We start from the raw sequence: 25,623 nt of genomic DNA, 5'->3' as shown, positions 1-25,623 counted from the left end.
AGAAAACATTACTTCGGTACAGAGCCAAGATTCATCTATACTAAAGTATAAACATTGCACTGGAGATCTAGACACCACACGAAAACAATGGACTGCATAGAGTTTATTGGGAAAAGCCCGAATGAAAATATACGAAAAATGAAAATATACTTGTGTCAAAGTATGAGAAGAAATGTGACAATTAATAAATAAAATAAAGTCACTTTTCTTTATAAAGGTAATTATTTTGTAAAATTAGGTAAAAGAAATGGGAGAATTAGAAAGGAAAGGCACCACAAAATTTAGAAGCAAACATTGACAAGCTCAGGCTGACTTGGATTGTAACTATTTTCTTTTTTTCTTTTTAATTTATTTATTTATTTTATATTTTTTTATTTTTGGCTGCTTTGCGTCTTCAGTGCTGCGTGGGCTTTCTCTAGTTGCGACAAGTGGGGGCTACTCTTCGTTGTGGTGCACGTGCTTCTCATTGCGGTGGCTTCTCTTGTTGCGGAGCACGGGCTCTAGATGCGTGGGCTCAGTAGTTGTGACACACGGGCTTAGTTGCTCCGCGGCATGTGGGATCTTTCCGGACCATGGCTCGAACCCGTATCCCCTGCATTAGCAGGCAGATTCTTAACCACTGCGCCAGCAGGAAAGTCCCTGTATCTATTTTCCATTATGCTCTCTCCTTCACTACTCTTCTCTCCCATTATCTTGTCTCTCATTTCAGTGCCTTTGGTAAAGCCTTGAGCTTTTTGTTTTATACGTAATTGTAAATAAACTGAAGGCCAGGGACTCTCACTACATATGCTGCTGATAGCTAGGGGAAACATTTCATATACCTTAAAACTCTCAAATTAATTACTTGGGTATTACAGTTTGCATAAAAATGAGGGCCAAGTATAAATTCACCAGGCTTGGAATCAACCGACACCGAAACAGTCTTCCTGGAGTGTGAATTAAGATAACTGGGATACTCAAGTATTAACATCAATTTCATTATCCTCAAATAGCATTCATTAAAAATCCACAGGGAAGAGAACAGCACACTGAAAACAAGTATGCTTTTCTATCCTCATGAACTTTATTCTGAAAGTTAAGACGTTAGAGAACCAGAAAAATATTGAGGCAAAAGTCTGATTCTGGTTACTCAAATCTTAAACCAAAACTGAAACAATATTTACATTTTAATAATGAGTTTTCCAACATATAGTAGGTATGCCGGATAATCTCCACAGGGAAAAGCTACTGGCAACTCATTTGTGGTGCTACCTGTGAACAATAATCATCTCTGTCAGCTCATGTGATAATTTATTAAATGAGTGGAAATAAATGTTTGAATATATAGTCCAAGTTTTGAAGAAAATACTAATTATCAGAAAAAATATGTATTACTGAGTTGTTCAAGCAAGATACTGCCCCTCACTGTAATTATGATTGAATAAAAAAAATAATTAGCTGATATCAAATTTTACATATATATGTTACATTAGTTAATTTTATAATTACCATTTTCTGCTTATAGTTATTACCTAAAGTTCATGTGAAAGATGATAGTACTATTTCTGAGAAGTTGACCAACTGGCCTGTATTGAAGGATTATGATCTGTTGATACGTGTACGTGGCTCAATGAGTCTCTGATTGCTGTGTGTCAGGTTTAGAGGTGCACTTACAATGTTCTAGTAAAAGGAGTGTGTATTATCAAGCTTGTCTCACACTTCAGAGATGATATTTATACACTGTTATTAATGTCAATGAGAGAACTATTCTCAATTTAAAATTTATAAGATTTTATCATATGTATGTTTTGTTTATATACTATATTATAAATAATTTAAAATTATAAATTTAAAATATAAATTAAATTATAAATTATATAAAAATATCTTTCCAAATAGGTTGTTAACATTGGATGTTTGATTTGGAATAGGAAAGGGATGGGTATGGGAAGTCTTTTAAAAATTATATTGTATTTAATGTGTTGTATTTAATGCATACATTGTGGGAGAGAATATGTGTTTTGGCTACTCTGTAGTTACTTTTTTTAAAGGTTTTCTTTGTTTCTTGTTTTCACTAATGTATAACTTATATCCAGTGAAATGTATCTATCTTAAAGGTACTGGTCAATGGATTTTTGCATATGTATATTCCCATGAAACCACTGCCCAGATTCAGTTACATTTCAGCACCCAGATGGCTCCCTTGTGCCCCCTCCCAAATCAATGTCCTTTGGAAAATGTTACCACAATTCCGAACTCTTTAGATTAGTTTTGCCTATAACAATTTATTTTAAAGCAAAGCTATAACCTCTCCAACAAAAATCTAAAATGCAATTTTTTAACCCCACTCAAATACTACTAGAGGAATCACATTCTAGGGCCCATATTTTCTTTTTATGCCATCCGTTAAAGATCCTGTCTTGACATTAGCACATGGCTTTATCACCTCTAGTCTTGATTACTATAGCTCTTTCATAACTGAAACCTCAAAGGTTCTGTGGTATCCTTATCATAGCTATTTACCTTTTAAATGATTCAGTACACATTTCATGTCCCTTATTATGTAATGGATGTAAAGCACCCTGCATGTAGCAGGAGTTTAGAAAACATGAGCCTCTTTCCTGTAAATGAGAAGGAAGGCAGTCAGAAAGGAGGGGGAAGTAGACAGATTGGGGGAGAGAGAGAGAGAGAGAGATGACAGAGAAAAAGGAAGGGAGGGAGGAGGAAAGAAAAGTAAAAAGACAAGACTAGAGAAAAGAAAACTCAATTTCCAAATTCTTGGCTCGAGTACCCTAAAAATAAGAATCCGCTTTCCACATTTTATTTCCCTCTCCCCTGTGGCAATAATAAAATATCTTCCCAAACACTGAATAAAACCACAAATGCAGCCAATATGGAAGAAGTGGCATGGTAAATGACAGGGCAAGGGTGGACTGGAGAGTGGAGCCCCGCGAGCTTCACCCTCAACATCTGGTCGGAGAGCACTGCCAAGTACAACACTGTCCTGCTGGTAACTATTTTGCCATCTAAAGCTCTAACATTCTGGAGAGCTAAAGATCTTGAACAAAATTATAACCTGATATTCTGTTAAAAAAGAAAAGTCTCGTGTAAAAAAATTATCCCGTTTAATGAACAATGAAAGAAAAATTAGTTAAATAATTGGTTATTTTTGTCCATGGGGTATCAGATGGCTAATGTGAATAAAATTTTCCCTGGATTAATTGGTTAAAGTAGAAATAGAGAGGCAAGTTCCATTGGCTTTTTTGCAGGGTGAGATGTAAGTTAATTGCACTAATCACTTTCAACTGGACCTCGACTATCTTTCCAGTCATACTCTAAATAATTAAACAGATATTTACAATCTAAAATTAGTTTGGTTTAGTCAATATGAAAGATCGAGCATCCTGTATCTTTTTCTTAATTTTTTATGGCAGACATAGTTTTCTCTTATTTAGCTTCCCCAATGAAGCAGCACTAAGGATATAATTTTCTTCATTAGTTTAATTGGCTCATTGATAACAGCAGTGCAGTTCTTTACTTGGTAATTTATGCCTCTTAATGATGTGTATTCTTAAAAACCTGTACAGGGGAGTAAAGAAGGATGTAAAAGAGGAAGCAAGAAGTAAAAAACACATATATACAGTTTCAGATATATATCAAGCAGCTCCCTAAAATAACTATACATGCTGCGAAACATTCTAATCAAAAGTGCTGTCTCTCAGTCACAGGACGGTAAAGTGAGGGATATGCATTGGCTGGGAAAAGATCCAAACTCCTGAAAAAATGTCAAATGCTGCTCCTTTAAGACATCATTTGCCTGGTCTGACAAGCACACAGAGAAGCAGCGGTGGGAGCTAGCAATGCACTATAAGGATGACTGGCTGCAGGGAGACAGCCAGACAATTTCTTCCTCATGTCTGTGGCATCACTCTGTCACCTAACATTGCCTGCTGTACCCTTTGCTTGTTATTCTCATGCAGAAGCATGGAACATTGCCTGACGTGCTGTGGTTCGTTCTAGTCTATGAGCTTACAGCTAATAAACACAACTACTCTTCCTGCTTAAAGGTGTTTGAGGCCTGGGCTGAGATCTAGTCGTTGGTGCAGGGGCACAGCTCTCTAAGCTCAAGGCAATGTCTTGCAGGGCAGAATGGCTAGAAAGGGAGCCCGAGGAAGTGAATAGAAGAAACAGTTGTGTCTGCCTTTGTTTGCAATTCTGAGTTTTTCCCTGCATTCTCAGAGAAACAGACACGAAACTATCAGTATATATGTACACATAGCCTTGATCAAAGAGATTAGGTAGCATAATGCCATCATGAGAAAGAGGATGGTATTTGGTGTGAGGCAAATCATTATCCCAGGCAAAATTATCTCTTTCATCACTATTCAGAAGGTTGTTTGTTTCATTTGGGCTAACTTTGTGGGGAACAATTTCTAATCTTGGCGAAAGAAGATGGGGGGAAAGGCGGGGAGGGAGTGCATAAAATGAACTCCATGTACTGCCCAGAGCACACTACCCAGTGCCTGTAAATACTACCCAGCTGAGACTATATGAACTCTGAATCTACTCTTCAAAGCTGATTTCATAAAAATTAAATTTAACTGCTTCTCTTTGCCCAGAGAATAGCCAAAGGAGGAGACCTGCAGTGGAACTCTCAATTATTGAGATGAATCAGGAAGCCTGTTAGGATAGTACACGCTGGAAAACTGAGCTCTCATTTTAGAATTTATCTTAAACCAACAGGATACGCAAAGAGAATATTTTATATTTAATGCTTTGCCCTTCAGATTATATTATATACAAAGAGTTATATATATTATATTACACATTATATAATGTGTAATATAATATATATATTATATACAAAGAGTGTGTATCAGTGCCTGCATCACTGATGTGTGCATTTTTGGTGGTTCGTTTAGTGAGTATATGGCCAAGGCATGGGATGTAGTGGAAGGAGCACAGACTTTGCATCCCGGCACTGCCATTTACTATGTGTGTGACTCTCTCTGAGCCTTGGTTTCTGCATGCTGAAAAGAAAGACATTTACATGCTCCTTGAAGAGCTGTGAGGAATAAATGAGATCATTTATACTAGGCAAACAATACCATTTCCAGCTTGCAAACAATGTCAGCTTCCTTAATCCACAATACGAAGCCTCACAGTATCTTCAGTAAGTATATTTTATATAAATATTAGTTCTATTTTAAATAGGCTGATATCACTGAGCCATTCTCAAACCCCTCAAAGGTCACAGTCTAATCAAAATGGATCATTTTTACTTCTGAGGCTATCACACTTTTGTCATTTCTTTGTGTATGTGGTAAGTCCCCGGGGCTATACTCCCAGACTTCTAGAGTTGAATTAAAGAGCTGTTTTTGAAGATGGGGACTCTGATATATGCATCTCAGAACTTTTAAATGTCCTATGATACACACACTCGATATTTCACCAACATCTGGTTTCAGACTTTGATTCTTTGCTTGAATTGCAGAAGGGACATATTATATAAACTACCACAACTTTCATAGTTCAAAAATCTAGATTAATTGTAGACTAAAATAAAAATCTACTGAGGAACCAGTGATTACTGCTTCACAACTTCTTTAAGGAAACAGTTCTAAAAAGCTCTAATTAGAGAGAGTTTGGCAAGTTTCAAAAGGTTTGAGGCCAGAGATTCAGAAGCCTGAACTCTTCTCGTAAAAAAATCAAAGGTAAATAGACTGGTAAGATTAAGAAAATATAATCACTCCCAACAGGAGAGTCTTTGCCATTCTTTGTTTAGAAGGTGGGCTTCAAGAAAAGTAGAACACCGATTTCATTTATCCTCAGAACCTTCCATAGGAGCATATAAATATTAAATGAATAAGATAAATTTAAGTCACTAAAATCATTTTTAAAAATATTTCCTTAGTTTCCACATGACCCTAATTTAAAGGAAGTAGCAGAAACTCTTTATCTCCCATTACTGTTTTCTGTTTATAGCAGTCTTTCTCAAATCTGGCTACACACGGAAATCATATACCGCAAGGTAAACCAATTCTGGCCCACGGGAAGTAACAGTGCCACTTATGGGAAACATCCTTAAATGAGAGGACATACCCTTTTCTTCCTTCTTTTCCTTCTAGCTGCATGTAATGTGGGAATATGAGGGATGAAGCTGGTGTAGCAGTCTTAGGTCATGAGGTTGACTTTGTAACGAGGCCACGCACATCAGATCAATAAGGCAGAGGCCCTGGGCCCTGGCACCAGGCGGGGTCACACGAGCCAGGGTCCGCCCATCTATCAGCTTTTACTAGAGAGAGAAATAAACTTCTATCCTGTTCAAACCACCATTATGTTTGTTTGGGTTTTTTTTCCCTTTACTCTTGGCAGATACTAGCCCTAATGTGATACAAAGGTCTTACAAAATTTGTACTCAGTCACACTTCTCTGCCATGTTGGTCAAGTTAACCCATGAATGAAGTTTATGAGGTTTGCTAATTTCTTCCTCTGTACTTTTCTCACTTCAGTTTCCCTCCTAGTTAAATCTTACTTGTTTTTTGTTTCTAACCCCAGCCATATATGCCCTCGATATTCTCCCAAACATCTATATTCCAATGGTAATTATTTTCTGTACCTTTTTTATCCCAAGATTTTAATAATCAGTTCAAATAATAATTGAATCCTGGAACCATCTGTTCTAGGCTTCTTATTCTATAAAGCTTTTTACAGTTATATTTTCCTACACAGATTTAGGTTTCTAGAGAGCAAGGATGTATATTCCTTTAAATTCTCCTAATTACAGTACATATACATTGAAGAAATACCTAAATGTACTCCTCTTTTTGGACTTATATACCAACACCACCCCTCCCTCCCTTACCACCATGAATGATTAAGAAATATGTGATCTTTAAATGAGATCCTTAAATGTGATTAATATATTGGTGGGACATATATATATATATACATATATGCATAGTCAATGATGGGAGGTGAATTGAATAACCCCCCCTCCAAAAGTTAGTATAATAGTTTAAAAACAAAAGCCATTTAGGAGTGACATGTTTTTCAACATTAAATATTCCTATAATAAATGAAATATTATGATGAAAATTTAAAAACCTAGAATCTCTTTAATAAATGATTGTTATGAATGTATGACATTGGTGTGAGACTTCAGTAAATTTGATTTCTCTCTTTAATTAAGAATAACTGTTTTCCTTTTTAACACATTATTTCCAAGAGCACATATGATGTCAGCTACTATAGCATGAGCTCTGATTCTTTAAAACTTATTCTTATTTCAAACTATTTCTTTTAATAAATATTTAATGAGTCATTTCTATGTATGAAACACCATGTTAAGCACCTGAAAGAGAAAACATCTGAATGAAACAAGAGCCTTGTCTTTATTCTGAACGTAACTTCTACTTACCTGAAGCAGATGCAGTTGGGAGGCTGAGGAAGAACCTCTACTCAAAGGTTATCTGTTTTGTTTTAACTAATGATTTTGACAAATTACCCTATTAGATGACAGGTGCCAAAAAAGACAAGATATAGCAGCTGTCAGTGTACTCATACAGACTCATACACACAAATGCAGACACATGCACTTGACTATCAATTTACAAAAATAACTTATTGTCTCATAATTATGAGACATAACCAGGCAAACACATTCCTGCTTATTTAATCAAATTTGATTCATTGTCTCAACAGGAGACAGAATTATCTAATGTCAAATATCATGCAAGTTTTGCAAAGTTGCAAATCTATAAAAAGTATGAAAGGCAAAATCTTACTATGAGCCATTTCCTTGGCATTTCTATGCAATAAAAAGCATATGAGAATCAACGGAAAATAGGATATGGAATTTCCCACACATTTATGTGTATTAAAGTTCATTGTTAAAGACTAGGGATTTCCTTAAGGCAATACATATACCACTTTATTTTGCTAAGATATTGTTGATCCATTACTGAGCATCTAAGAAGAAATGATGCAGACTTACTTCGATACTGAAGTACCCTCTGTCTACATAGTCCCCTAAGAAGAGGTAGCGAGTGTTGGCAGGAGATCCGCCCACTTCAAAGAGCTTCATCAAGTCAAAGAATTGTCCATGGATGTCCCCGCAAACTGAAAGAAACAAAGAAAATTCATCTGATGGTTACATTTTGTTAAGACTCTGAATTAGACAGTAAAATTACAAAATTTTAGAACCAGAAGGAATTTAGAGGTCATCTTAGCCAAAACGTTCTTTTGTAAAACAGGAAAGTGAGACAGAAATTCCAAACTTAATTGGTGGCAGACCTGGCTTTTGCATCCAGTTCTACTAATTCACAGATTAACTGGAAAAATAAAGATAATAATAACAATAATGGCTATTATTGTTGTACATTTAACAATTCTGCACCAAACACTCTGCTAAGAGATTTCTACACAGTTTATAGTCATGGGATAGGATTTCCTTTTGCAGATTAGTCAAAGAGAGGTTCAGAAATTTGACGTAATCTATATACTGAGTCTAAATCTACTACATGTTATTGACTCCTGAAGAAAAGGAAATGTTGATACCCGTTATAAAAACTGTATTTCACTGACTCTAAAATGCCATCAATTATAAAACACATCATTATTTTATGTACCACTGAGAAAGGAAAAAACTCCAATTTAATTTAAATTTATATTATAAAAGAGCACTTTTGTAAGATGTACCCTGGTATCAAATGTCAAATTTTATTTTAAATTGTGAAATGAAAAAAATCCTGTAAAACTGTATAAATAATGACTGGTAATTGACATTTCTTAACTTTCTCACCTTCTCTTTTAAACCAAAATTCTTCAAAAAGCTATGTAGTCTCTCTTTTTTTAAAACCCCTTATTCAGTACTTACTATTTCATTTACTACTTTCAAAGCCCTAAAAAAAACAAATATTATCTCCATTATGGTTATGTGGCTAGGCGAGATCACTGTTAAAAATGAATGATATGGGCTTCCCTGGTGGCGCAGTGGTTGAGAGTCCGCCTGCCGATGCAGGGGACACGGGTTCGTGCCCCGGTCCGGGAAGATCCCACATGCCGCAGAGCGGCTGGGCCCGTGAGCCATGGCCGCTGAGCCTGTGCTCCACAACGGGAGAGGCCACAACAGTGAGAAGCCCGCGTACCGCAAAAAAAAAAAAAAAAAAAAAAAAGAATGATACAACTGAACTGAACTGAAAAAAAAAAAGAACGATACCGAGTTTCAGTTCAGATTTGTCTAATTCAAAGATTTTGCTGTCAACCATCATGTTATAATATCTTTGACATTTATATGGTTTATACATGTGTATATATTTACTACTTTAAGACAATTTTATGCTTGAATGATGAACGTGATGTGGCTGTTTCTTTAATGCTAAGAGGTTCATAGAATGAATGTTATCAGTGAATAGGAAATCAAGAGGCCAAAGGATGCTATCTTAACACATTCTTATGCTGTAATCACAAGTAAGCTGAAATGTTTTAAACCTCATTCCTTTATCTGATGAAAGCTGATAGAAAGAAAAATGAGTCAAAGAAGTTCATTGATGAAAAAACTATAAAACAATGGGTGAATAAAAATGTCCTATAAATCCCCATTCTTACCATCAAGGAACAGCTAGTAAGGACCCAGAGTTCTATAAGCCTGAAACAGGTACAGGTGGACTCTATTTTAGAATACCTGCACTCAAAAAGCTTAGAACCTATCAAAACAGATGTAAATTACAAGGAGCTATAACTGCTAAGGCATTCTTTCTGCAAATTCCAATCCCATAGCTTCTTCCCTCTCATGAGCAAGAGATACACAGTACAAATGCCAGAAACATATTCTTCCACTTCTGAAATAATATCATACTAGAAAATTGTTTACAAATAATCGTTTTTATTCTTACAGTTGAGTACTTTGCAAACGGGTCCTTATCCTGGCCTAATGAGGAATTTGGTTTGTGAGAGACACGTCATATACTGTATTTTAACCAAAGGGAAAGAAATAAAGAGCAACAAGTGTCGTGGTTCAAACACTGCCGGGTACAGATGCCAGTGCCCACTCTGGGGAGACTTGCATGCTGCATTTAGAGCTGTGAAAACTGATATTAATAATAATAATACAACTAAAAATAAGTAGATAATAAAACAATTCTTAAAACTTAAATGGACTAATAATAAATCCATTTAGAAGACTGAATTAGCATATCTTGTATTACTAAATTTTTAAGAAGGCAAGAATAAACTTATTAGTTAATAAGTAATAAGATAATTCATCTTCCACTGATTTATCCCTTGAAATTACAGTTGGTATGGCTTACTTATCACAGGTTTCTCTCAAATGGCAGGCATTTTTACACCTGTCATGTTATGTTTCAAACCAGAAATTACAAACAAAAAAGGTTTGGCTGGAAACCAAGCCTTTCTTTACATGCCCTCCATTAAGTTCAGAAGTTGAAGGAAGGAACTTCAGGGAAAGAAAGTATGAAGCAGGGCTTTGTTTCAGCTGAACTGATGCAGCCATCAAATGTGAACACCTGTGACCAAGACACTTCCTTGCCACTGTCCCTCTCTCTATCCTGAATCCTATCAGAGGGATAGGATCCTATCAGAGGGTCAATTATGGGGTAAGGGGTAAGGCTCAGGGAAAACATGAAGCCAGGTGATGGGGTAGGATGGAGGATTCAAACATTATTTGGAATTTGTATTATAGTAGCAAGTCTAATAATCATATTTTTAGGCTATTATTAAAAGGTCCCCTAGTCAAAATGGGTGTAGGCATGGAAAACAAAATACCCTGAAATTCAGTTACTTGTATGATGGCCACATCATCACTGACTTTACTTTAGAACAGCCACAGAATTCAAATCATACTTTTACAGTAAGGACCTCTTATGACAATGTCCAGCGAAGGAAAGCAACTTGCACATACAATCATAAAAAATATGCAAAGCCCAATGAAAGAAAACAGTAGTTCAAATAAAATACACCCGAAAAATTGAGATATTTTTATTAGAGATTTAAGGATTTCCCAGGTCAGTTTAAGTTAAAGCTATTTAACTTTAAAAAACAATCATCTACCTATCTATCTATCTATCTAGTCATCATCCTATTGCCCTTCTTGTTCACTAGATGCCAGGCTTCTCTGTCTCAAATAAGCCATGTTTCTTTCTTGTATATTCACAGGCTGACTCCTTTTCATCCAATAGGTCTCAGCTACATGTCAGTAGTGTTAAGGAGGTCTTTTGATAAAGGAGCTACCTCTCTCTAAAATTATTCTTCTTCCCATTAACTTGTTTTACTTTCTTCATCCACTTATTACTCTCAGGAATGATCTAGCTGATTAATTTGCATGCCTGTTTCTTCCCTGATTCTTCCCATTGGAACATAACCTACACGAGGACTATAGCCTGTGTGAAGCCGTCAGTTTGGTTCACTGACCAGGTGGAGAATAGCGCCTACCACCCAAAAGGTACATGAGAAACGTGCTACCCTAGGATTCTTCCACTGGGCCTGTGCTGTGCTGAATTTGGAAATCCATTAACTAAGAAGTCAAGGTTTTGAGGGGCCCTTGGGATTGACAGAGTTGGACAATAGTTGGAGTTTGCTTTGGTGGAAGCTGAAGGTCTTCGACTGGTCTGAGATGGTGCCTGTTTTAAGCCTTTAAGTCACAACTTTCGAATTAGTGTGCGGCAAGACTGGGGGAGAATGTGGGAACTCCACACAGTTTATGGTAGTTTCTTTACCTGGTTCTACATCAGTACCACTTGGGGAACTTTTGAAACTACAGATTCTTGGGTCCTGAATCAGAATCTCCAGAGATGCAGATTTATAACAAGCTCTTCGATGACTCTTATCCAGAGAGTAAGACTAAACAGACCTAGGCTTTTGACCCTCTGTCTCGGCACACTCAGCCCTCATTCTGCACGCTTGGGCAGTCCCCCTCACAGGGTTCACATGTGGGGGAGATACACACTGGAAAGGCAACTTCGTTCGATGCTAATTCCAGGTTGGTGTGAGATCGGGATTTCCTATTATGTGCAAGGATAATATTGAAGTGATTGTTTGATAGAGTCTAGGATAGAGGAGTGAATCTAACAAAGGTGACGACAGAGAGCAAATTTACTTGTGCATTTGAATGTGGCTGTTGCTCAGGCCTTGTGCATTGCAGATTTCAGATAAAGGATTTATCCCAAAGTCCTAATATTTGGGAACATTTACTATTTTAATATCCAACATCAGGAAGAAAGTGATCTCCATGCTGAGGTATATCCACACTTAGGTACCCAAGAGGATGGAGGGTAGGGCCAGGGCATCACATAGAGGGAAGGGTACTTCCACGTGATAAGTGAAAAGTATAGCCAGGTAACCTTCCTTCTTTGTAATGCCGTGGCCCGCACCTTCCATTCTCTTGGGTACCTAACACACTGGTGTCCAAAGAGAAGTAAAGTACAACAAATGTCAGCTAATGAGGCAAACCATCTGCTTGGCTGCTCACAGCCTCTAATTCCCCACGAGGCTAGGTCCTTTCATCTTCAATGTCATTGGCTTTAACAGCACTTCTAGAACAGCCAGGCTTTGACAAGTTCTATTCTACCTTCCAGGCAAGCTCATTCTTCACCAAACACTCCTGCTTCCCATATTCCCCTAGCTTCCCATTATTTGCTTCTCATTTCCAACGAAACACTGCTGGCAGGCAGCAACTCAACTAGGGGCTAGCTCTAAGAGAACTACGATACTGAAAAAGCACCAAAAACATAGGAACACAGTACAGGCAGTAAAAGCTAGTCTCTATGAAATATCCATCCATCTGGCTGAACATTCAAGAATATATATATCTTCAATAGATTATTACCAGAATTGTATATATTTCCATCACAGATGTATAGTTATGGCATTTAATGAAATGAACACATCAAAGATAACAAAAGAAAGCATACGGGTTTTTCTCTGGACCACTGCTACCCTCAGCCATTAGCAACCTGATGCAGTCCTCCACTTGTTTTTATACTGGACAAGTAAGAACTACCAGGTACACTGAGCAGTTGAATCTATTTGTTGAGAAGGTGGTAAGGTTGCCATTATCTTCTCCTCGGTCCCTTCTCTAAGTCAGGTGACTAAGTGGTTTTGAACCTGGCTGTTCTAACATCCTCAGTACAACCAAATGGTGCAAGAGGGATCAACATCCTGCAATGCTTACACATTTATTTCTTCATTCTCGTCTATTATCAGGAAATACATAAGTTATGCCTAAATAACCAACTACTAAGTAATACCTAAGCAAACAATTACTTTTGAGTAATTGCCTTTTAATATCGCTTCCCTCCCCCAGTAACTCTTGACCCACAGTAAATAAAAGTTTACTGGAAATGATTCTCACACAAGAATGTCTCAGTAACTTTTGATCTAAGGCTTCTGAAGAGGAGTACAGAATTTTAAAGGGGGAACTAGAAAACATACAGAAAGCCTTTGTCTTTGTTTTTTAGGGAAGGAAATAGCTTTTATTTCTCATATCATTGCTAGAGAGCTAGTTATTAAACTTTGAAATCACAGACTTAGGAGGTTAAAGTATATATAAATATAAACATTAATTTAAATGTGTGTGTGTATGTGTGTGTAAAGCCACCTACCACAAAGGAGGAAGTATTTGGAGATTAGTGGTCAGTGCAGCAGTTAGGGAGTCATTAAACAAGGTCAAGACTTTACTCACTGTAGATTACAGCAAAGTAGTGCTAAAGAGAAATGCAATAAACAGCTGGGGCAGGAACAAGGGGCTCTTTGTAGTTAGCTGAGAAAGCTCTTGGGATCTACAAACTAGACAACGAATCAGTCACAGGGCGAGTCTAAGAGTCCCTAGAACTGGCACACTGCTCAGGAGAGCAGATAATGGCCAGCATATTGAGGACAAACAGACCCTTGAGAAAATAATCTCAAGGATAGAGGACAAGTTAGAAAGATAAGCACAACCAGGACCAAGCCTAGGCCTTGCATCTCCAGACTAACAGAAGTACTGCTAACTCTCTGTTGAAAAGGTGCTCAAAACAACAACCCTGCGTACATTATATGTGTAATCAAGTATGCATGTCTAAATCAATTTAGTGATTCTGCAAATAAGTATACTCATATTATAAGTTAATTATTTTTTCAAAGAATTCCATTGTTTTCTAAATCTACATTGGCAACTAAATCGCTACATTAGAAAATGTAAACAGTAGAATGCACTGAACATATTAGGATGAGGTCCCAGTATAATTGCTACACAATTGATAGCTTGAAAAGAACTCTGCTACAGCTGCCATCCAGAGTGGAAAACATAAAGAAACGTAAGATAAAAATACATACTTTCATATAAAACTACTTAGAATAGCTTTGAGCTAATGCTCAGACTTATGCATTTGGCCCTGTTTACTTGCCTATATTAAAGGAAATCCAAAGAAAATCATTGGGTCAACTTTGTACTGACACTAAGCAAAATTTTTATAATGTCATAGAATTCCAGTTTAAAGAATGCTTACAGAAAACAACAACAACAAATCAGTGAAATAATACATTGCAGGTGAAAATAGATTTTTCATGGACTGGCATTTCAAAATTGCATCAGTATTATGATTTAGAAGTCAAGAGCTTTTAATTCTTGACTCACTGTTTATTTTTCTATAAAGATCTTTTAGTTCCTCCAAAATACTGGCTTTTATCATCGTGGAAGATGTGCATGAAGTAGAATAACTACCTCTACACGTTTTTCCAGTTCACATGAAACTAACAGGTTGTAATTTTTCTCTTAGAGAAGACATTACTGAATTGCTGAGCAATTTTCACCATTAGAATTCCACTCTCCTCTCAACTTCATTTACTGCAACCCAATTTTTTTTCCATAATAGACACATTTTTCCAAGACAATAAAAGTTCTAATGTTAAGGAACTAATATTATGTCTAATTCTCAGCATGAGGAGATTAACCTATTAATTTACTGGTTTGGTTTTTGAATCCTCTATCTGCTACACCTTCTTCTTTTCCAAAATCTGCAATTTTGCAGAGAACGATCTTGCATTTAGAGGTTTTGTTAGATGTTAAACACAGTGGGTACCACAAGTACGTATCTGTTTCCCCCTGTAGACCATCCAGGCTTATGTAACTTTAGTGGATGATAAGTTCAAGTACAAACCAGCCTGCCCGAATATGTGTGATTCATTAGCAGAATGTGCAAACTTCTGAAATCAGGCAATTACTGAGATAAAAGTGAGTTTCATTACAGCATTCACTATACATCTAGAGATCTTCATCAACTGTAAAATAAACTAACCAAGAAAAAAATAACAGGGGTCTAATTCATCAAAGAGGTATACTGCAAAATAATTAATATTTTCCCCATAATGAATATTGCTTTTCAAATGTTAAATATGTATTAGGTACTTTATAAAATACAAAATATGAATTCTTAACCAGGGCTTGATAGTATAAAATGATAATGAAAAGTCTATAATTAAAATTTCCTAAAAACTATATTTTTCTTTTAAAATCCTTGAAATGTCAGTAATGAAATTAAATACAAAACAATAACAGCACCAGTGTAGATTAACAGCAATAATTTCAAACATTTTCTTTATATTTATGATGCTTTTTTACAAAGATAAACTGTTAGCCAGCGTTAATGAGAACTGTAACAGGACAATTGAAAAAACAAGAATGGGATATACTGTAGATTACAATAGATAATAAAATCACAACAATCCAGTACTAAATATGAATACTTCATGAATCCCCTAAATCTCAGTTTATAACTCAGTTTATAATTACATGGAAAGAAACTAGAAGAGTCTGTATTTTTAAACTGTTTTATAGAAGGACCAAGCATACACAGCACCATGGGAAATCCACTGTTTATCCCCATCAGCAGAAAAATCAATGATTGAAACACATATTTATTTCTTATCTTAAAGATGAGTTTTCTCACTATCAAGATTTTTCTTATTTTGTTTACTGGAAGAACTTAATCTATTGAATAAGAATGTATTTGTTCCATCTATTATCACTATTTTTCCATTTCAGCACCAATCCAGATTTTAACAAAATGCCTAACTGTTAAAGATTCATAATAACATTATGGAATTATTTTAAGTCACAGTCATGGCAGTGACAGTAGTAAATAATAAGTAAATATGTACAATACTTATAGCGTTATTTAAATTTGGTCATCATTATGTTCATATGTCCAAGTTTGATCAGTCTTGGAAACTATCAGTTATTTGATATGTGATTTACTTACATTATGTAGTTCACTAAACCCTTGATTGTCATCACCAGACAATAAAGAGTACTGGATGAACTATGAGATGATATAATTTCAGCCAAATATAAATAAACTTGATATCTTATGTACTTATATATATTTATTAATAAACGAGAGATCGTTCCCTTCACTTTTTGAAATACTGATGCCAGGTTTCAGATCCTATGAACTCCCTCCAGGACCCTAAAAACTGGGCTCTCACTATGGTAATCAGACCTAGGGGTTATAGATCTATGCCTTAGCATTCCCATCTTAGGTCTTCCAAACTGGTATTTCTGGAGGGGTGTTTTATGTTTTGTTTTGTTTTTTTAATTGTCTGGGAACTGTGGCCACAGTATACTTTCAATTCTGGCTTTTTCCTGGACATGTTATTTCTTCCTGGGTGAGAGGCAGTAGCGTGTAATGGTTGAGAACACAGTCTATGAAGCTAAACTGCTCAGTTTCATAACTGCTGTCTGTGAGTTTTTGCTTTGTATGTGTATTCCTCCTAACTGACCTTAATCAGTAAGCTGTGGCTTTTTAGTTAATCATTTTCTCATTAATTCTCCCTGAATCAGCTTGACCATCTCAAGAAAGCATGGGCTCTTCTAATATGCTTTTCCCAATCTCCTCCTCACACAGTCACACTCTATTCTTTTTTACTGCAATTCTTTAGGCTTTGACTACCTTGCCCTATAAATCGCTACTTGTGTAACTAGGACAAAAAACTTAATCTGTGTAGGAGGCCTCAGATGGCTCATCTATAAGGGGCTTTATAATAAACCGTTTTAAAATGTTTTTAAAAATTAAATGAAATAATATAAGGGGGAAAAAAAGGCTCAGCACGCTGTGGCACACAGAATGCACTAACACAAAGTGAAATGGCAGATGTGGCCACTATTCCAGAGGTTGTCTACCTAAGAAACATCTTTGCCAGATTTAGACAGATGATTGCAGTACCTGTAGTCAATGTAGCCATAAATAAAACATACAAAAAGTCGTTCTATTTTCTTCCACTTCTTATCCAAATGTATGCTATCATATGTTGAAAGCTGTTAAGCCTGAAATCAAATAGACTGGGCCTCATGTTCCACAATTTCCATTTTTTAAGAGTGGAAATATCTCCAAATGGCTTTAGTGATATTACCCATCTTTCAGCCAGTAACAGCACCATGATGAGTTTCCAGTTAGCCTCATTTTCTTTTGTAGCAGAGCTCATTTACAAGACCACTCTGTTCCTTGGCTGTGTAATGGTAGTAATGTTTTAAAAGCTGAAAGTGACACGGTAAATAGAAGAAATGTAAGGTATTTCACCAAATGGATTTTCAAAAAAACTACTCTTCTTAGATTTCTGGAAAACTCGGTTAAGAAAAATCTTCTGAGTAGGAAAAAAGTGAGTCATCTCTTATTCTTGTCATGATACTCGTCAAATTTTGACGATTTAAAAGATTATTTTGTTTTTAATATTTTTAAAACTCAAGGAAAGCAACTAATGATATTTAATTCGAAAGTCCACTTATTCATCACTAATTTGGCAATTACAGGCAGTGGGGATATTCGTAAAAGGGTTTTTACTTACCACTGACTTTCAAGTAGTCAGCTCTATTTATGTCTACTACTAAGTAAACAAGGCTAATAAGTGCTATTCCTAACCGATAATACTTAAATGACCTGATGGAAAGAAGGACAGATTATGTGCTACCATTTCATCAGTAAAAACATATGTTTATTTTGGTACATGACTCTTTTTGAATTATGGTTTTCTCAGGGTATATGCCCAGTAGTGGGATTGCTGGGTCGTATAGTATTCTATTTTTAGTTTTTTAAGGAACATCCATACTGTTCTCCATAGTGGCTGTATCAATTTATATTCCCACCAATGGTGCACCCTCTCCAGCATTTATTGTTTGTAGATTTTTTGATGATGGCCATTCTGACTGGTGTGAGATGATATATCATTGCAGTTTTGATTTGCATTTCTCTAATGATTAATGATGTTGAGCATTCTTTCATGTGTCTGTAGGCAATCTATATATCTTCTTTGGAGAAATGTCTATTTAGGTCTTCTGCCCATTTTTGGATTGGGTTGTTTGTTTTTTTGATATTGAGCTGCATGAGCTGCTTGTAAATTTTGGAGATTAATCCTTTGTCAGTTGCTTCATTTGCAAATATTTTCTCCCATTCTGAGGGTTGTCTTTTGGTCTTGTTTATGGTTTCCTTTGCTGTGCAAAAGCTTTTAAGTTTCATTAGGTCCCATTTGTTTATTTTTGTTTTTATTTCCATTTCTCTAGGAGGAGGGTCAAAAAGGATCTTGCTGTGATTTATGTCATAGAGTGCTCTCCCTATGTTTTCCTCTAAGAGTTTGATGGTGTCTGGCCTTACATTTAGGTCTTTAATTCATTTTGCGTTTATTTTTGTGTATGGTGTTAGGGAGTGTTCTAATTTCATTGCAGCTCTATTTACAATAGCCAGGACACGGAAGCAACCTAAGTGTCCATCAACAGATGAATGGATAAAGAAGATGTGGCACATATATACAATGGAATATTACTCAGCCATAAAAAGAAACGAAATTGAGTTAACTGTAGTGAGGTGGATGGACCTAGAGTCTGTCATACGGAGTGAAGTAAGTCGGAAAGAGAAAAACAAATACCCTATGCTAACTCATATATATGGAATCTAAGAAAAAAAAAAAGGTCATTAAGAACCTAGGAGTAAGACGAGAATAAAGACACAGACCTACTAGAGAATGGACTTGAGCATATGGGGAGGGGGAAGGGTAAGCTGGGACAAACTGAGAGAGTGGCATGGACATATATACACTACCAAACGTAAGGTAGATAGCTAGTGGGAAGCAGCCGCATAGCACAGGGAGATCAGCTCGGTGCTTTGTGACCACCTAGAGGGGTGGGATAGGGAGGGTGGGAGGGAGGGAGACGCAAGAGGGAAGAGATATGGGGACATATGTATATGTATAGCTGATTCACTTTGTTATAAAGCAGAAACTAACACACCATTGTAAAGCAATTATACTACAATAAAGATGTTAAAAAAACAAAACAAAATAAAAATGTATGTTTATTTGTTATATGGGGCATATTTGGAAATGGGATTTTAATTCTTAATTGAGTGATTATTAAAAATACATGAACCACACAGACATGTTAGAACACATTGATTTGAAAATTAGTTAAGAAAAAATATTTCCGGGAACATGATTCTGACCAAGGCAATAAGCCTGTTTCTTAATTCTGCCTAGTTTTCCTCTATCTATCATTTCCTTGTCTACCTTTCATTAAGCAGATATTCCAGAATATCTGGGAAAAAGTGAATAAAACATTGAAATATGAAATATTTACTAAAAGCGCTGTATTAAAATGATAAATAAACAGCATCAAAGGCTGAGTACTTTTTACTTGTGTTTAATTATACTGAGACAGTGAAGAAATGGAAGGCATGGAACTTGGTCTCAAGAACTTTAGAGCACACTTGAGAAGACATACATATACAAAATGGCATGAAAAAGTACTGGCTTCCTGACATCTGAGTATTTCCCTCTCCATCCTGAAACATCTGAGCACTGACTCATGGTCAAGAAGTATGGGTTTAAGACTTAGGTCTCCCATCCAGGAAAATCATTTCATTGCCTGTTTACCACCTGTCAAATTCTTAACAGAGGGAAGAACATATACAGTTTTTCTAAAAATAAAAGTCAAATTATAAATACTTCACATTTACCTTTAGTAATGATACTTTTATTTTGAAATTTCAAATTCATTAAGAAAGGGTAAGAGATTGTTTTATGTATTCAAATGGGGAATCAATTAAAATTTTTAAAAACTTGTACTAGGTTATCACAAATTTCTATGTCAGAACTAATATTCACTCAACTGAAGACTTCTCTTATGGGGCTGATTGATTTCCACAGTGATACAAACTATCAATTCTGTTAATCTTTGTGAGTATAAATATGGGTCACAGTTACCTAAATTGATTGAAACCATAGCATCCATCACTTCTTTGTATATTCTGTACATTTACATATGTGCTTGTCACCAGTTTGAGCCTGAATCATGTCTCATGTTTCTTGTTTCTTTAGCATTTGACACATAACTAATTAAATTATGCAAAAATCATGTTTTCCTAACATGTTATATATGGCATATAAACTGAGACATCATGGCAAATTAATGCAGGTGTTTGGAAAACAGAAAATAGCTGCTGATAACTCATCATAACTTGTGATTCATTAGTAATTATAATTTCAGATTTAGTTTAATTTTCATCAATTAGAAATGATGAATGTTGTTATATATTTGAATTGCTAAAAAGACCAATCAGGATTATCAATCAACCTTTTTCTTTCCCTTCACAAAATATAAAAAAACCGAAAAACATGTTCATAATGTGTTTGGTGAATTACTAACTAGGTGACTTTTACTAGAAAAAAGTTTGTTTTATAAAATCACATAACTTCAGGTTTCATTTCCTTATAGACCTACTTCATTAAATTTCCAGAACTCTTTCCGTCTTCTATATTCCTTATTAATGCATTTTAAACAAAAAATTTTAAGGTTCTTAATACAGAGGCTTTTAAAATATGAAATGTCTTTGCTATTAGTCACATCACAAATTCAACTACATTTTACAAAAGAACACTTGATTTCTCCTGGGATGATTTGGTGCTTTATACAGAGAGTTCACATTTCAGATGGGACAAAACTGTCTATAATTGCAAACAACAGCTAACTTCAAAAACGAGGATATTTTATGCAGTCTTAACCAGCAGGTAGTTAATAAGTATCTCCGATGTGTTAGGTGTTATGGTGAATTACAAATCAGTCATTATTCTTTCAAACTGGTGGGAAGACAAGCTCATACAAATATGAAATAAAGAATAATATATGATTTTATACTAAAGGAATATAAACACAATTAATTCCCTCATGAAATATAAAGTATACTTGGGATATAAGACTTACACATATGAGTAGGTACCAGATAGGGATAAAATCTCTGTGTCTTATGGATGTTTCCTAGGAAGTGGTTAGAAGCCAAAAACATGGGGCTTGAAAATGTTTGCCGAGGCAGGCATGGCAAATATGATCCTTTCCTTCTGTTTCATGAATAAGTAATTTTCCTCTTAGCAGAGATAAGTCATCCTGACCACTCTGACCTTTGCCTTGCGAAGAGGAAGACCACGCAAAGACCAGGGTGGCTGAGGTCACACATTGGCTTCAAATGTGTTCTGCAGAGCTGAAGGATACATGAGGAGTGTTGCGGTCATTACTACAATAAGCTCTACTTTTATTGTTTTTATCCCTTGGAGTTTCATGTAGGGTTTTTTCTTTCTCTCTCTCTCTCTCTGTGTGTGTGTGTGTGTGTGTGTGTGTGTGTGTGTGTGCGCGCGCGCGCGCTGGGGTGGGGTACCCCCAGGGGAGATTCTGCTGCTTGAAACTTGTTTATGAATACTACTGATATAGACAGAAGTCTTACAGAAAGTCAGAAGTTATGGAAATGAAGATCGGCTGAGATTATCAAAGAAGACTTAATTGAAGGAAAGTGACTTGCAGTGTTGATAAAATTGTTAATAAACGGAGAATAAGAGAAAGAGATCGGGCTTCCCTGGTGGCGCAGTGGTTGAGAGTCTGCCTGCCGATGCAGACGCGGGTTCGGGACGCGGGTTCGTGCCCCGGTCCGGGAGGGCCCCACGTGCCGCGGAGCAGCTGGGCCCGTGAGCCATGGCTGCTGGGCCTGCACGTCCGGAGCCTGTGCTCCGCAACGGGAAAGGGGCCACAGCAGTGAGAGGCCCGCGTACCGCAAAAAAAAAAAAAAAAAAAAAAAAAGAGAAAGAGATCTTTAGGTAGGAAGGTGCAAATGAACGAGACTAACTGGATCGCAAAACAATTTGGATTGATAAGAAGGTGCATGTGAAACAGCAGGAGAGAAATTCGAGTAGAAATGTGTCATGAGATTATGAAGGGCCTTGGATTTCAGTATGAGATGTCTGAAGGAGAATGATCCCACTAATATAAGAAGATAAATCTGGCAGCTGTATGTAAAGTTCAGTGGTGTGGAAAAACTGAAAGCAAGGTTGATTCCAATTAGAGGTTCACTGCAATAATACAATCACAAGACAATGAGGTCTGCTATGATAATGGTGGAAGTGTGAAAAGATAAAAGGGGCCAAATAGAACATTCTTATACTTCTACCTGAACCATTATAAATGAAATAATAAGTAAAGTCATTCATTTGTGCCCTGATTCGATAAACATCAAAGCCTGCAGCATTTCTACAATATCCCATTGTGTTAGACCCTAAGAATGTAATAGAACAACTTAGATATAATCAAAGCTCTCGTGTATCTAATGAAGGATACTGAACTAAATAAGTAACAATACTAGAGTAAAAGCCATAAAGGAAGAGATCTCTTTCTTCTTTGCTCCCTGTTATATTCCTAGTGCCTAAGACAGTGCCTGGTACAAAGGGGGTCCTCAATAAATATCTGCTGAATGAATTTATGAATGAGGCAATGGGCATGATGGACTTGGGGAAGTTTCCTAGAGGATGCACTACATAAGCTGAAACCTGGAGAATGAAGAGGACTTAGTCATAGGATGGTGGGGACAGGAGCAGGTAATAGGGGTCACGGCAGAAAAAACGACTTGCGGCAAATTTTAGAAAGTGAAAGGCGGTCTGTTTACCTGGAGTCTAGGTAAGGAATGAAAAGTGATGAAGCTGTAGAGATTAACAAGGTTCAGAGAAAAAGGGTTTTGTCATCCAAGTCAGGAAGTTTGAACTTCATCCAAAGAGGAGCCGTTTGGGCAAGAGATATTCTATCTTACCTCTAGTAAGTCACTCCACCTCTCTAAGGCTCAAGTTCCTAATGTGTAGAATAAGGACAGTAGCAGCCACCTTGCACAGTGATTATGAAGGTGAGATCTGATAATGTAGTAACTGACACAGGTTAGTAACTCAAGGTAAGTTCCTTTTCTCTATGATAGCTCTTTTTAGATTCACTTGATCGAAGCTGCCCCCCGCCCCCATAAGTGACTACAATAATATTTCAAAGTAAAGTATCACTAGCATGAGTCTGGATAAAGAGTTCTGTATATCTTATATTAAAATTTACCTTCTTTTATTTAATGCTAGGTACTGGGTAGCTGATGGTCCCAACTTTAGATGCAAAGTGCAAGCAGGGAGATACTGCTTTCTTATTCACCTCTTTTCCCACAACATGACTGAATCAGAAAAAAATAACTGCAGAAATATTTAAAACAGAAACTACGTATGAAGAAATTATATAGAAATGACTATTTTGGTGTTAAGTAGCATGTTTTTATTTCCATGCTTTTGAGTTTCCATCATGTATAAAGCCCCTTAACTGGCATTCATTATTAAAGTAAGTAAATATTCACAGGTTTCTGAATAATTAATTGATGCACACAATACTTTCCAGTGTTTGTAAATACAATGTATTTAAAATGAAACAGAGTTTCGACATGTCTTAAAAACACAGAATTAGAATACTTCAAAACTTCAAAGACAGAAATAAAGTCTAAATGCTTGTCAGCACACAGGTGGCAGGGTGTAAGATACCACAGAACCTTTAAGCCACATGAAGGATCTGCTCCCAATATCTTGGAAAATCCTCTAATCCACAAACATTACTAAACATATTATTCTCCCATGAGATACAGTAAAATATAAGCACTGACTTCAGGCACAAATGAATCTGGGCTTAAACAAAGCCTCCCTAACTTTCACTCTCCTATCAGCTTCCCTCTCCACATTGGTCTTATTTTCTGCTACTGAAGTTAGGACTTACTCCAAGTATCCTCCAATAGCATCCTGCCAGCACGCTGACTTAAGAGATGGATCCACCAATTCCAGAAAAACTGAGCCCTGGAGTAACTGACTGGCCCCTCGCAGGTCCCCTGCTCACTCATGAATCAAGCATTGTGTGCAGCGAACGCTGACTGGCCAGTCCTAGCTCATGTGCCCCCTCGTACTTACTGATGGGAAGGGGGCAAAGTCTATCATCAAAAAGAATGGGAATGGAAAAAATATTCCAGGCAACCACAAACGGGATTTCTGCACAAAAAAAAAGATGGAAATTCTTCTACTTTTAACTCAAAGATCATTTCAGTGGGCATTCTAGCGCCTTTGCTAGAGTTTTAAGTTCTCATTTGAGCAATGTTGGCAAGAGCTGGAAAACTCAGTGAAACAGTTTAATGTTCACTTTGTCTAGTATCTGCACAGAAATTTTGATGGATTCATTTATAGTACAGACCCAAATCCCTAAAAAATATGGCATTCTATTCTTTATCTAAAGTCTTTTTTTTCCTGGCTATAAGTCATCACCTCATCACTTCTTACTTCCAATGGCACTGACTGTCTTTTTATAGAGATCTTTTTTCATAGAAAATATACACACATACTAGACACACACACACATACACAGATATACAACTAAACACACACACAATACTTAATAAGAGAAAAAAGCTGAAATGAAATTCAGATGCTGAGAGGTCTGTTAGCCTAGTGCATAAGCTAAATTAATACATGTAACGAACCATTGAGAAAGGTCAAGTCTTAGAATGTGAAAACTGTGAATGCCAAGACTCGACTCTTCTCCTGCTGTATCCTATGATGTCTAAAATATGGTGAAAACATTTTAAGTACCATGACTCATGTCTCTGAAGATGGCAGCAGTCTTCATACAAAGATCAAGTGTTAGAAAGGCATGGAAAACTGGAAATGAAACAACTATATAAAAACCCACTTAGGGGATGATCTAATCTTCGTTGATGCAAATTCCTGTAAGGATTAGAAAATTCTACGTTAAGCACACTTTCCATATTTCTCTTTCCACAGTTGTCATTAATATGGTATTTACAAAAGACTTTTTGACTAAGATACAAAAGAGATGAGTTTCTTAATATTTCTTAATATTTCAGCCATATTGCTTCTTACTTGCAGTCAGAATCCTCTATTTGGGAAATCAAGACTGGTTACTCTGGAAATAATGATGGTACAGACACACAGGCAATTAAAATAAACCTCTACTTATGATGCAGCTTTTATTCATAGAATCCTTAAACATTTTACAAACCTAACAAACTCATACTCACCCACCAGTAAAGCTCTCAAGAGCAGACAATGCCTAATGGCGATACAGAGCAAATTCTTAGTTAAGTATTTCAACCAGAAAATAAAAACATAACTCTTCCCTAGGAGACTTCAGACGCAACTTACATAAGCAAAATCTAACTATGTAGGTTGGAAATTGGCCAGGCAGTCAAAATCAACAATGCTGCTTTTATGAAGGCTGTTAAAACTGTATTAACACCTGCAAGTTGTCAAGATGTTATTTATTCC

The 25,623-nt window shown here is 36.3% G+C and overlaps 1 protein-coding gene across 4 annotated transcripts in view; it reads right to left on the bottom strand.

The window, feature by feature from the left end:
• PPP3CA (protein phosphatase 3 catalytic subunit alpha) overlaps positions 1–25,623 on the bottom strand; it is a 295,722-nt gene that overhangs the window by 69,285 nt on the left and 200,814 nt on the right. For all 4 annotated transcript variants that reach the window (XM_067736859.1, XM_067736861.1, XM_067736860.1 and 1 more), the window contains exon 3: positions 7,976–8,100. In XM_067736859.1, coding sequence (XP_067592960.1) covers positions 7,976–8,100 — 125 coding nt within the window. The remainder of the gene's footprint in view (positions 1–7,975; positions 8,101–25,623) is intronic.

This window comes from Pseudorca crassidens, chromosome 4 (assembly GCF_039906515.1).
Source record: "Pseudorca crassidens isolate mPseCra1 chromosome 4, mPseCra1.hap1, whole genome shotgun sequence".
Classification (NCBI taxonomy): Eukaryota; Metazoa; Chordata; class Mammalia; order Artiodactyla; family Delphinidae; genus Pseudorca; species Pseudorca crassidens.
This window is presented reverse-complemented; position numbering and strand designations above follow the sequence as displayed.